General features: G+C 34.7%; 1 protein-coding gene across 5 annotated transcripts in view; it reads right to left on the bottom strand.

Moving 5' to 3' along the window:
- The window catches only part of FUT8 (fucosyltransferase 8), a 255,203-nt gene that overhangs the window by 11,225 nt on the left and 229,527 nt on the right, over positions 1 to 14,451 (bottom strand). For all 5 annotated transcript variants that reach the window (XM_031453883.2, XM_064486044.1, XM_031453882.2 and 2 more), the window contains 2 exons: positions 11,683 to 11,929; positions 7,739 to 7,915 (listed from right to left, as the gene is read on the bottom strand). In XM_031453883.2, the coding sequence (XP_031309743.1) occupies positions 7,739 to 7,915; positions 11,683 to 11,929 (424 nt within the window). The remainder of the gene's footprint in view (positions 1 to 7,738; positions 7,916 to 11,682; positions 11,930 to 14,451) is intronic.

Here is a 14,451-nt window from a genome sequence, read left to right as displayed (position 1 = left end):
GATAGTTCCTTATTAGTGTATAGAAATGAAACATATCTATATATTGATTTTGTATCCTGCAACTTTACTGGATTTATTTATTAGTTCTAATAGTTTTTTTGGTGGCGTCTTTAGGATTTCCTATTTATAGTATGTTATTTGTAAACAGTGACAGTTTTACTTGTTCCTTTCCAATTTGAATCCCTTTCATCTCTTTTTCTTATGTGATTACTGTGGCTAGGACTTTCAATACTATGTTGAATAAAAGTAGCAAAAGTGGGCATATTTGTCTTGTTCCTGATCTCAGAGGAAAGGCTTTTAGCTCTTCACCGATGAGTATTATGTTAGCTCTGAGTTTGTTATATACTATGGTCTTTGTTATGTTGAGGTATGTTCCCTCTATACTCACTTAGTTGAGAATTTTATCACAAATGGATGTTGAATTCTGTCAAAAGCTTTTTCTGTATCTATTGAGATGATCATATGATTTTTATCCTTTTTGTTAATGGGGTGTATCACATTGACTGGTTTGCAAATACTTAACCATCCTTGCATCCCTGGGATAAAAATCCACTTGATCATCATATATGATCCTTTTATTGTATTGTTGGATTAGGATTGTTAGTATTTTATTTGACTTGCTAATATTTTGTTGACGGTTTTTGTAACTCATCAGTGATACCGTCCTGTAATTTTCTTTTTTTTATAGCATCTTTGTCTGGTTTTGGAGTCAGGGTGATGCTGGCCTTTTGGAATGAGTTCAGAAGTGTTCCTTCTTCAATTTTTGGAATAGTTTGAGAAGCATAGGCATTAACTCTTCTTTAAATGTTTCATAAAATTCACCTGTGAATCTGGTCCTGGACTTTTGTCTGTTGGGAGTTTTTTGATTACCAGTAATAAGTTTGTTCATATTTTATATTTCTCCCTAATTCAGTCTTGGGAGACTGAATATTTCTAGGAATTTATCAATTTATTCTAGGTTGTCCATTTATTGGCATATAATTGTGTAATCTCTTATGATCTTTTGATTTCTGTGGTGTTGGTTGTAATATCTCTTTTTTTCATTTCTGAATTTACTTATTTGGGTCCTCTCTATTTTTTCCTTGATGAATCGGGCTAAATCAATTTGTTTATCTTTTCAAAGAACCAGCTCTTAGTTTCATTGATCTTTTCTATTTTTTTTAGTGTCTGTATCATTTATTTCTGTTCTGATGTTTATTATTTCTTTCCTTCTACTAACTTTGGGCTTTGTTTCTTGTTCTTTCTCTAGTTCCTTTAGGTATAAGGATAGGTTGTTTGAGATTTTTGCTCAGATACATTTGTATTGCTTCCGTCTCAACTATTGGACTTCCATCTTAGAACTGTTTTTGCTGTGTCCCATAGATTTTGGATCATTGTGTTTTTGTTTTCATTTGTCTCCAGGTATTTTATTTCCTCTTTGATTTCTTCAGTGATCCACTGGTTGTTTAGCAGCATATTGTTTAGCCTCCATGTGTTTTTAACTTTTTTCCTTTAGTTGATTTCTAGTCTCATACTATTTTTGTTGGAAAAGATATTTGATATGATTTCAATCTTCTCAAATTAATCGAGGCTTATTTTGTGGACTAGCATGTGATCTATCCTGCACTTGGAAAGAATGTATATTCTGCAGCTTCTGGACAGAACGTTCTATATATATCTGTTGCATTCATCTGATCTAACGTGCCATTGAAGGCTAGTGTTTCCCTGATGGTTTTCTGTCTAGATGATCTGTCCAGATGATGTAAGTGGGATGTTAAAGTCCTCTACTATTACTGTGTTACTGTCAGTTTCTCTCTTTAGGTTTGTTAATATTTGCTTTATGTTTTTAGGTGCTCCCATGTTGGATGTGTATATATTTACAATTGTTATAATTTCTTGTTGAGCCAATCCATTGATCATTATGCAATGTCCTTCTTTGTTTCTTACTACAAAGTCTTGTTTTAAAGTTTATTTTGTCTGATATAAGTACTGTTGACCCAATTTTCTTTTCTTTTCCATTTTCCTGAAAAACCTTTTTTCATCCTCTCATTTTCAGTCTGTGTGTCTTTAGATATGAAGTGAGTCTCCTGTAGGCTGAATATATTGGGCCTTGTTCTTTTCATCCATCCACCTACTCTGTGTCTTTTGATTGGAGCATTTAGTCCATTTACATTGAAAGTAAGTATTAGTAAGTATGTACTTATTACCGTTTTGTTACTTGTTTGGGGGTTGTTCTTGTACTTCTTTTTTGTGTCTTTTTCTTTTGCTGCCTTACCTTGTGATTTGATGACTATATTTGGCGTTATGTTTGGATTCCTTTCTCTTTTTGTGTGTGTATCTATTGTAGATTTTTGGTTTGTGGTCATCATGAGGTTCACATATAACAACATATATATGTATGTATGCATAAATATAGTTTTAGAATTTGTAATAATTCAGACTTGGTTTGTGGTTGGTGTATGTATGAGGTTGTGGTTATCATGATGTATATATTATATTTAGAATTTGTGATAATTCAGACTTTTGGTTTGCGGTTATCAGGAGGTTCACATACAACAACACGTATGTATATACATACATACATACATATATATATATATACACATACATACATATATATATGTATTTAGAACTTGTGATAACTCAGTATTTCTCTCCTTTAACCCCAATCCTTAAAGTACCATCTTAACAAATAACAGTAACAGAAAATCATTCTAATAAATTTATGAAAGCAAATTCCTTGTAGATGTCCACCAACCAACATTGTACTAGTCCTGAGAGGATACGTGTTAAAAATATTAAAGCAAGGTAATTTTTAAAAGTCTATCAAATGTTCAGATGATTCTACTCTGAATTAGAGGTTTAATTACACTCTAGTATAGAGTGAATAGATTTTCTCAGTGCATGAGATAGATCAGAGTTAAGTTGCAAACTTTGGAAAGTTATATGAAGAGTGGAATCATTGTACCTACTTTGTGTAATTTCTTAAGAATTAAATAACAATTTAAAGTACTTAGAAGAGTACCTGACATGTAGTAAAATGCTCAATAAATATTAGCTGTGATTGTTAAAGAACATCTTTCTCCCAGACATACACCTGGTCTTACCCCTTACTTCCCTCAGATCTCTGCTCAAATGTTGCCTTATTAGTGAGGAGTTTGGAAATCTCTATCTCTTTTACAGGCTTATTTTTTCTCATGGCTTTTATTATCATTGTACAGAATATATATTTACTGTTTATTTACTGCCTGCATCCATTCCCCACCTCCATCATCCCTACTTGAAATGTAAGCTCTATGAAGAGAGGCATTTCATTTGCTTTGTTTATTCTATTATTCTCAGCATCTAGAAGAGAATCTGGAATATAATAGAAGATCAATAAATATTTATTGAAAGAATAACAGTTCCTGTTTATAAGCCCTGCGACAGCAGGAGGCAGTTTACGTAACTTTTTCCCCACACAGTATTTCCCAAAGGCTAGGACTATGCCACATTTTTCTTTGCATCATAGCATCTAGCACTCCACACAATGCTATGTGGACAAATGCATGAACAAGTGAGTGCTGCCTATGTCTGGGACTTTTTCCTAATTCCCTAACAGCTGTCTCAGATTTCTCTTCATTTCACAGCCACCAAGAGGCTTTCTCTCATTGCCTCTAGTAATGACTGTGAAGGAAAAGTCTCTGAGCACTGCTTCAGACTGGTATTCACTGTTCAGATCCATTTGGCCTCATTATTTTTGACATTTTGCCCTCCTCAGCTCTGAATCAGGGAGATGAAGGAAATGTCACATTTGTTCTAAAAAGAAAACAACCAAAAAGAGTTTTAATGTGATTCTTATGAAGCTGCATACCCAGGCATGGGGCAGAAACAGAAACAAATAAATATGAAAAGACTTGAGGGTGTAGGAAGGGGGAAATTGTTAAAACACACAAGTATAGGTTTTATCCTTGAATAAAGACTAACTCTGTCAGCATGGTTTGGGTGCTCAAGTGAAACAAAGACAAGAGTAATCCTTTTACTGAGAAGTGACACTAACATTATGCCTTTTCTAACTTAAAGGCCTCTTCCTGGAACCAAACCAAAAGGGCACCCAATTTCCTGAGACTTTACCTCTATATGCAAAAGACAGCTAGATGAAGGATACTGAATGTTGAAAAAAACAAATAGAAACAAAGTGAATAATGAGGGAAAGAGATTTTGCACCTCCAATAATGAGCATGAAACTATACACACAAACATGCTTCTTTCTTATTTTTTGCCCACAGGTATGTCAGCAGAAGAATTCTTCCACTGTGAGGTCGCAGAGATTAGCAATGATAAAAATTTTTTTTTGTTCTTTCATTTTGTAAAAACTTATTTTTCTATCAGTCACAAAGAACTAACTTGAGGTTATAAACTAACATCAAATTTTCTTTTCCTAAATCTTTCTCCAGACTGAGAGTGATACTCCTCTTCATGACTTCAGTACCTGGGATACAACTCCTTCAGGACAATTACATAACTATACTGTAATTATTTGTTACACACATGTTGCCTACCAGGTGGATACTCCCTGAGATAAGGAGAGCCACATGTTACCTTTTATTTCTCTTTGTAGTCCTAGTGCCTGCAACTGTGTCCAGCATATTGTATGCAGTTCAATGAAACAGTGAAGAAATTTATCACTCTCTATTGCTGATTATTCATTTTACAGCAACCAAACGCTTTATAAAAACTTTAAAACCAACTTTTTCTTGCTTCTATTCATTTAAATACACCTAATTTTAGGAAAAGCTCATCCAGCATTTTTGATAAGAAGCAAACTAAATATGAAAATATTTACTCTGAGAGATTTTTAATGGCTTGTTTTTCCTCCTGTTTCACCACTATCCCTAATCTCCACAATCTCAGAATACAATATTGGACAGACAACTTTAATAGTTCTTATTTCTTTGAGTGCCGGTGATCTGTGATTTAAACATTCTAACAGTGAATTACTGAAGAGAGAGATTTCCACATCATCAATAGTTGCCACGGTCATGGGATGCTGGTGTTAAAATCTCATGGATGAACTCGGTCTTAACCTAGAGAAACCTGAGGTGTAATGCTAAGCAGCAAAGCATTAATTACAGGAGCCACATATATAAACTAATCTTGATCTCTTTTTGAAAGGATAAGCTACCCAGAAAATGGATTCTTCTCTGTGTGAATCCTATGCATTGTTTAAGTTTAATTTTTCATCTCTTCCCCTTTTGAAGCAGAAAAGTCTTATAAAAAAAATCACCTTGGATACTATTTACCTTGTTGAGAGATTAATTTACACTTTTGGTATCCTAAGACAATGGCAGAAGTTTTATGATTTGCTTAGGTATCAAAATCAATCCTGAGAGATCAAAAGCAGAGTTAATTCAGAGTGGGGAAAAAAAAAAAAACTTAAGTAAAATAATGAAGGAGAGAAGCAGCATTTAAATTTCTGAGAAAATCTTTAAAATGACTCAGAAAATCAAAAGATTTCCAAAGAGGAAAAAATATGCATAAAATGCTACTGTTACATTTATAACAGAATATGGAGAAAAATGCTGCTTGGTCTACCATGGGGAGAGGAGTAACTAGCTTCTGACCACAAAAAACAAATTCAAGTTTTACTGTTCTCAGAATCCAAGTAGATACTACTGTCAATCGTCCTACGAGCGCTGTTTGTAAAAATATCATGCTGCGCTGTGGATCACAGCTGTAAAACATTCATAGCCTTTTATCTAAACACTTCCAAGTCCAGATACCTAGCTTAAGGAAATAACATGGATAATTTTATGCACACGTCATAGCACGGGAAATCGGAAATAACCTAACTTGTCCAACATGAGGAGAATGGTCAAGTAAGCAACGGCATTTCCATTCAGTGTGTGTGGAGTCATTTAAAAAAGGCACTTACAATGATTAGTTTTTAGTGACCTGGGAAAAGGGATCTATTGCTGTATTAAGTAAAAAAAAGAGCTCAAATTATAAAGAATGTGATCAACTACTAAAATGTGTAATTATATAAATGACTGAAGGGAATATGCTAGTATTTAAACAGTTGTTACCAATGAATAATGGGATTGTGGGCAGTATTTTTCCTTGCTTGTATACTTACCAACTCCATATTTTCTAACGAGCATGGATTATTTTGCTAATCAAGGAAAAAAGCCTGTGATACATTTATGAACAAGAAAAGAGTAAATAAAGTAATATTTTAACATTTTTTCAACCAAGCTACAAATCCAATCTGATAGTTTAAAATGAAAGACTATGATGAACTACTTCTATTTTATTTTTCTCTAAAAGGTCTGCATATCAAACTGGAAAAGTATCTGAAAAATTTTTATTGGGTTTTGTGTCCAAATGTTCATTTAATTCCTAACTCTTATATAAGAATTTTAAGTATATAACTTCACTTATGAATTTCTTGGTCTTTTGCTTGTGTGTGTGAGAGAGAGAGAACAGAGAGAGAGAGAGTCTGTTGTGTATATTCAACAGAGGGAGACTTTTAAAAAAAAGCAATTTATATTAGGTTAATTTAGATTCTCACAAGATGAAACAGTATTTAAATAATTATTCAATAATTTGGATAAATATCTGCATTATAGTAATCATTCTAAATTTGTTTTTCTTCCCAACCCCCATTTGTGACAAAACAGGGATCGAGAAATCAATTAATTAAAAGTCAAATAAGTTAAGTGATTAACTGCTAATTAAATGTTTTTAAACTGATGAGATCGAAATGAACATAATTTAGTACTTACTGAGCACATACTAGAGCTAGGTACAGGGTCTAAAGTGCTTATAACCTAGTGAGGGAGACAGAAGAAAGCAAGTGCTAAACACTAAGACGGAGGAATACATACAGGAGGAACACTTAGTCAAGGAATCAGGGATGACTTCTTGAGTAGACAGTATTAGTCTACAGTAGCACTATTCATACTGCAGAGTAAACTGTCTGTTTCCCACTGATTGGGAATTTCCAGAGAGCAGAGTGTCTTGCTTATCATGGAATTCCCAGCACCTAGCACAGTGCCTGAAACACACGCGGGCTCAGCAAGTGATAGTCCTGTCCATCACAAGCTTGCAGGCCTTTTTCTTTCACTTACAATACTCAGGTTTTGACTCTTCACCTTTGAAAAAACATAATTTCCAAATTCCAGAAATTTTTGTACAATGAGAACTTGTATCTCACCCATGCTTTCAGTTGCCTGTGATTGTTAGTGAAGACAGGGAGAGCAAAACGGCCAGCACGAGCTGTGTTTTACTGCTAACAGTATTGGGAGTTGGTTAGTGGAGAGTTGGACTGAATGTGTCCCCTAAGAATTCATATGTTTAAGCCCTAACCTCCAATGTGATAATATTTGGAGATGGGGCCTTTGGGTGGTAATTAGGGTTAAATAAGATCATCAGGGTGGGACCCTCATGATGAAACTAGTGCCCTTACAAGAAGAGACACCAGAGAGACTGCTCTCTACTCTCCCTTCCAAGCACCCAAAGATTATGTGAGTATACAGTAAGATGGGTGCTGCCTACAAGCCAGAAGAGAGGTTTTGGAATGAAATCTACATCTTGCTGGCACCTCATATATGCTTTGATCGTATTAACACCTACACAAGTAAAGTTGCTTGAATTAAAAAAATACCAATAATCAATAATAACATTCATTGTAACAAGAATTACAAGTCACAGGAATTAAGGATTCCTTTCAACTAAAAAGAGATGGTTCACTCTAGAATCATTAGTCCATCTAACTTACTTTGTTTTGGCCTCCTTTAATAAAGAAGGGTCATCAGTGGCCAAATATACTCTTTTTTTATCCACTTGCATTCTGCGAGCGAGAAGCTGAAAATGTTCTTCAACATGCACCATGTATTCCTCAATGGGATGGAATGCTGCTTCTGTTCCCACTTTGTCTGTGCGTCTGACATGGACTCTGTGGGGGCAGAGGGAGAAAGTCAGATTTTGCTGATAATGTTCTGATCCAGAGTGCTTTTGGACTACTCAGCTTTATATTCCTATTCATGGTGACATTATGGACATTTTAAACCAATTTTTTCTTTCATTTTTGCCATTAGAAAAAAATGAAACCAATATTAAAAAATTCAAACACATATATTCCAAATATATTTGCATATTAATATAAGGGGAATTAGAAAATAAGTTAAGCCTTTGAAGAATGCTTTCTTACAGAGAAAGTAATTGGCATAAATGGGAGAGTCCAGACTTATACTCCATACAAGGCAGTAAAACACCAACCAGCCTTCTAGAAAGAAACTGGATATAACTTTAAAGATTTCTGACAATAAATGATACCAAGATTCACAGTTGTTATTATAGAACATTAAATATATCATTCATAATGCTTTGATGCCAAATTTTCTTTTTCTTTATTTTATCCTGTATAATCACTGTAATGCCAGCCTGTAGAATGTGGGAGTGTTTAATTTATGAAAACTAACTATGACTACTATTCTTATTTTCATTAAAAATATTTTGGAAGCACTAAGATGGGAGGAAGATACTGTTGGAAGTCAATGCCTTATTCAGTGCAAGACGGTGTAAATCTGTGTCCCCAACTTTACAATTTTGGATCTTTCTTAAGACAGATGAGATCAGCATCTGCTTGTGTTTGATAGGGTAAAGAGAGAAAGTAAGTTCATTCGTCCTACAACAAAAAGGCTAGAGTGGCTCCATGAACTTAAAATAACAGTAAGAACTGTGAAAAGGTTTGCCTGCTTGGATGGAGGAGTACACGCCAGTCTGTGTTTTCACTGGACAATTTTGAACACTCCTTAAATTTGCCCTTCCCACATACCACCCTCTCCCCAAATTATTAAACCAGTATTCATATGTGGGAAAAGAAAAGGATAGATTTGTTTCCCTTTAGGTCTGCAGTAATGAAAGAGGGTGTACTAGAATTCAAGAGTCTGGGGGTCCAATCTGGCTCCCACCACTAACAAGTTATGTGACAATATATGGGCAGGTCTTAAGTCAAGCCTAGGGCCAGCTTTTTACTATGAATCTGGAGTGAGGCTTTGGTTTCATTGGAGTTACTCTGACATCTTCATGGTTATCCTTTCCTTTGCATTCCAGGTGATAGTCCAGATGTGAACACTATCACATGAACACCAGTCCTATAATCTTTTCCTTCCCACATTCTTCTTAATCACTGGTTCTCTCAGGAAATTTGGAATTGTTCACTGGGCTCCATAGAGATGATTTTATCTCTAAGGGATGAAGAAAGAACAATTCCAATGAATTTCAATGAAAAGTTTCATGAGAAGAAATGCTATTTGAAACTCTGATTTTACCATGTACTTACTTTAGCTCTAACATTTAGAAGAGGGGTCAATAACTTCTGGAGACTAAGACACAAGGGAAGATATAGGATGGAAGATATGAAAATAAAAACAAAAATATAGGAGAGCTATAATAATAGAAGGAAAAATCAAAAGAAGAGGAGTGTTTGACACAGTGGCAGAGAACTACTAAGCAATTTTCTCAATTCTCCAAGTACTCCTGAAATTAGGCCTGGATTAGTACTTTGAGAGAGGACCATAATGGAATCTTTATGGAAGAAACAGAATGTTAGACCTGTCAAGGACTTTAGAAGTCATTTAATTTAATGTAACTCATCTGACAGTTAAAGAAATCGATGCCTCTGAAGACATTTCAGTGAACAAAAAGACAACATAGAGCAAAGGGAGGCTGGTTTCTTTCACATACGTTTTAACCCAGTCTTTACAGAACTAAAGTTATTTGTGTACTTGCCTGATTTTCACTATCTATCAAGCTCCTCCAGGGCAAGGAATCTGATTTTATTTATTTTCCAAACACGATGAATAAATGAATGAATGAATGAATGAATGAATGATGGGTAGTCACAGAAATCTAATTGTTTAGTATTGTGTTAGTAGAAAACTTAGATACCAGAATGATCAAATAAGTTGTCCAAAGTCACACAACTTATTAGTGGTGGAAGCCAGATTGGACCCCCAGACTCTTGAATTCTAGTATGCCTTCTTTCATTACTGCAGACCACCCCAATGTGCAAATTAACTTAGTTGTCTGTAGTACTTCAATTTTCTCTATATGGCCAATTCTCAATGTTGTGAATGGTCTATGGAAAATTAATAAGGGTAGCTATTTAGTATGTAAAACTACAGGAAATCCAAATGCAGTTAAGGGGTTTAAGTCCTGGTTTTGCCTTTGTTAACTCTGATTTTCTTTCCTTAGTTTGCTCACCTGTAAAATGGCTATCTCTACCCACATCACAGGAATGTACTGTAGGATCAATGAGATAATGTATTTGAAGGTATTTTGGTAATTTAATTACTATACTGTATCTTTCTCCATCTTTAAAGATCCTGTTCAAACACTGGAGCTATGAAACCTTTCTTGATCCAGATGGAAGTACATTTCCCCTCCCCTCCCCTCATAATACTATTTAAGCTTCTCTCAGGGTATTTATCACATTCTACCCGTACAATGTTAGTTGTGTAAGTCTCTTTTCCCATGGATTGTAATGAGCTGGAAGGAGCCATTTAAAAAAAATTCATCTCTGTCCCCTACAGTAGCAGGTATTCAATAAATGTTCTGCAGATAAGTGAATGAATCAACACATGTATTAATATTAATCAATAGCTGACTTTATTATGAACGGTAGAAACTGCAGAATGCCATAGTCTAGCCTACAAATCTATTTTCAGGAATTATTTAAGCATCAGTCTCTCTGAAAGGTAATAATATTTTACAACGCATTTTTCCCCATAGAACTAAAATCCTTTTTTTCATTCTTATATTATCACATCATCTTTTTTAGGGCAGGCATTACCTTCCCTATTTTGCAAATGGAAAAACAAAGCCCAATTAACACTATTATTAGGTAACTTGGCCTAGAATTAGGGAAAATTCAAGACTATTAACAAGGTCACTTAATTCTCAGTCTAGCATTCTTTCCATTAGGCAAAGAACATTTCCTATGGTGTGAAATCTGACATCAGGACCCAGGAAAACCCCTCCTTCTAACTCTTTATGTATGGGTATGGGAGCACATGCTTGTGAGCAAAGATGTTCTTCTGAATTTTCCTTGCTCCCAGGATTTCTTAACATAATAAGCATGACTGAACGCATATATACATGATAACTCCCTACTGGGTCAAGAGGTAATTTTACATAATAATTTTAACATTATCTTACACTACAAATGATATCTTTAGTCTCAAAATAGCTTCCAGAACAAAAACGAAAAACAGAATATCAAAAATGCAAAATAATCACCAGTGGCAATTAATGAAGCTTAAGAATACGGTGCACTAGGAAAGCTATAAATGTGACAGCTTCATCCCATGGCCCTGTTAGAGTAAGACAGGAGTCGTGTATATCCAAAATACTCCCAATAAAATGAAATTTTGCCGGTTTTTCCAGGAGAGACAGCTAATTTCAGAAATACGGGTTTAATATATTTGTTGAATGAATAAATGAACAAATGACTAAAAATGACTAAATTATGATGACTCAGCTGTTCTAAGTGAACAAAGGAAGAATGGTCTCCCTGTAGCCTAAAATGAACTCTGGAATCTCTGTTTTTGGGTAGGGTTATGAAAATTAAACTGTATTTTGTAAAGGTTACACTGTGTTATAAAGGTATTTATCCCTGCTACTACACATCACTTCATGAAGAACAAATCAGATTCTTACCCAATAACTGGATGTTTGAAGCCTAGCTTCTTGGTGGCTTCCTCTATTTCCTTTTCCAGCCAAGGCTGTGGGCGGATCAAGTATTTGACAAACTGGGACACCCACCACACTGCAGGATCACCATGGACTCGTACAAGACGATCTGCAAGGTCTTCCGGTACAGCCAGGGGTAAATACGGAGGACGAGGGTGAAGACTGTCTACAATGGGGAGCTCAACCACCTGAACATTTTTGTCCTTTACTTCACCTGAGACAATATCAAAACACGAAATCATCACCACGTTGTATTCTTCATATAACTACCATCTAACAAGAAGTCACTCTGCATGCTTCTATCTTCACAGAAACTCTAAAGAAGTATTGTAACTTTCATTTTACAGAGGATGGTAAGTAACCTGCCCTACGTACTAGAGCAAAAGTGACTGAGCTGAATTTCACATCCAGATTGGTCTGCATCTCAAATCCATGGCCTTTTCTTTTCTATCATAATATGCTGCCATCTCAACACTTCACACCCTAGGTAAGGATGGTACCCAGCACTCAAAGTGTCTAATCAGAGAATGACCACAATGCCAGTGGATATAGCTGCCTAGGCAAAGTTCTGTGTTTCGTAATTGTTGTTTTTGAACTAGACAAAATGTTCTCAAAACTTCCAGCTTGTCATTATAGCAAATGGCTCTTGCATACTTTCATGACAGAGCATAATGACTCTAGAGACATCTAAAGATTACAATTATAAGCCAACCATCTATATCTTTTGAAGAAAAAAATGAGATAGTTCTAAAGTCTTTTTTTTTTCCTTGTACAAAATTAGATCCATTAGATTCTCAATGATGATCATAATAGAATCTGTGTTGATTGTTTACCTGGATATTAACTTAGAACAGAGATTGATAATTTTTGTAGACGATGATTAGTTTCAGAATCCAATATCTATGTATCATTAATGTTACAGCTGTTTTATCAACTTTGCAATGAAACGAGAAGACTAAACCAAAATGCAATAGCCAGCATCCATAAAGTTTACTGTACATATTAAAGATCACATAGTAATGATTGGAAAACACAAAGAGACCAGGCAGAGAGATTTCACAAACAAAATGTCCCAACTTAAATCTTCAATAACAGAAATTATTAACCTGAACATACAAATTAACTCCAGTTAAGATGTTGTCATTGTGCATAATAAATTAGAATCACAGTTAATCACTGGACCATTAAAGAATACACTTATAGAGAATAGACCTAGAATACGTTTAAAATGTAATATGCATTCACCAGTTCTCAAACTGTTTTTCTACATAAGTGAAAAATGTTTTAAAATAAATCACTTGGTTTCGGAATGTAATTACCCAAACCAACTGCATGGCTATTAGAAAGTCAGTTAGTATAAATAAGAATTAAAAAGTCTGGTTAATATTCTCTTTTCTCTGATATGTAAAACTCATTTCAAGATTCTTAGAACAAAGACCTTGAAACATGACATTTGTTGCATGAATAAATAGGAATCAAAAATTTACCACTAATATTATAGTTTATCTAGTGTGCCAGTTAAGAAAGAGTTGGGCACCTTTAACAGATGAGAAACTATAATTAAGAGTGTGTGGGGAAAGAGTGAGCTGCATTTTAAATTAAGCTCTAATAGTCTCTGTAAGGCAAGAAAAATTGGGGTGCTTTTCCTGATGTGGAGATGATATGAGAGAGAGAAAAAAGTAAGGTAGAAAGGTAGCTCATTTTTAAAATAAGAAAACAGAAAAAGAAAGGAAGATCCCAGCTCCTCACATATGACCATAAACAAAAGCAAAATCAGTAGGGCTACCTTCTTTTTGTGATTTCTTCCTAAAAAGGGTATTCTAAGTGTTCCACATAAGGGGGAAGTGTATAGCTCAGTGGTAGAGTGTGTGCTTAGCATGCACGAGGTCTTGGGCTCAATCCCTAGTACCTCTATTAAAATAAATAAATAAATAAACTTAATTACCATCCCCCCCAAAATAAACAACAACAACAAAAAAAGATAAATAAATAAATAAATAAATAAATGTTCCACATAACTAGCTCCAAACTTCACTCATGTGGCATTATTATCTTCTGATTGTCCCAAGGCTTCAACTTCCTTAAAGCCCTATTGACTACTACATTTCAAAAAGAAATTAAAAAACTACACCTATACCTTCAGGACAGAGAAATCCATTTTATTGATTCTTTGTTCATTCATTCATTCATTCAAATATTTACTGAATACTATCATGCCAAACACTGTACTAGGCAGAGTATAGAATGATGAGACGGTTCTTGCCTTTCAAGATTTCCAGTTCAAAAACCTCACCCAGAACTATACTTCTTTTAGTGGGAAAAAAAAAATAAACTAAGCAAAACACTGTCACCAACAAAAATGGTATCGAAAAAAATATCAACATACTCAGGTGCCTAGTAAGGTGTTAAGAAAGGGGTGTTCATATTTATAAATGAAAAACTTTTGCCTAGAATATAAGTTCAGCTTCCTCAACAATGATCTATTTCAAAATGAAAGAAAATAACATAGTACATACTATGTTAGAATGTCTTTTGTTTTACTTGGTTTACCACATAATTTTTATCCTATTGGGATACACATTCAAAAGAATTTAAATCTGGAACAGATCCCAGAGATAATTCAACTCAGTGTTTTCTACCTAGAACTTAAAGTCGCTTGTGGGGAAGAGGGGATTATTAGTAAGTTTTTGGTGATTCTGAGCCAGAAAAGCTGTCTATTTTCTGGTCTCAAGTCCA

This window comes from Camelus dromedarius, chromosome 5, assembly GCF_036321535.1.
Source record: "Camelus dromedarius isolate mCamDro1 chromosome 5, mCamDro1.pat, whole genome shotgun sequence".
In the NCBI taxonomy this organism is placed as follows: Eukaryota; Metazoa; Chordata; class Mammalia; order Artiodactyla; family Camelidae; genus Camelus; species Camelus dromedarius.
Note: the sequence above shows the minus strand (reverse complement) of the source record. Positions and strands in the feature narration are given on the sequence as shown.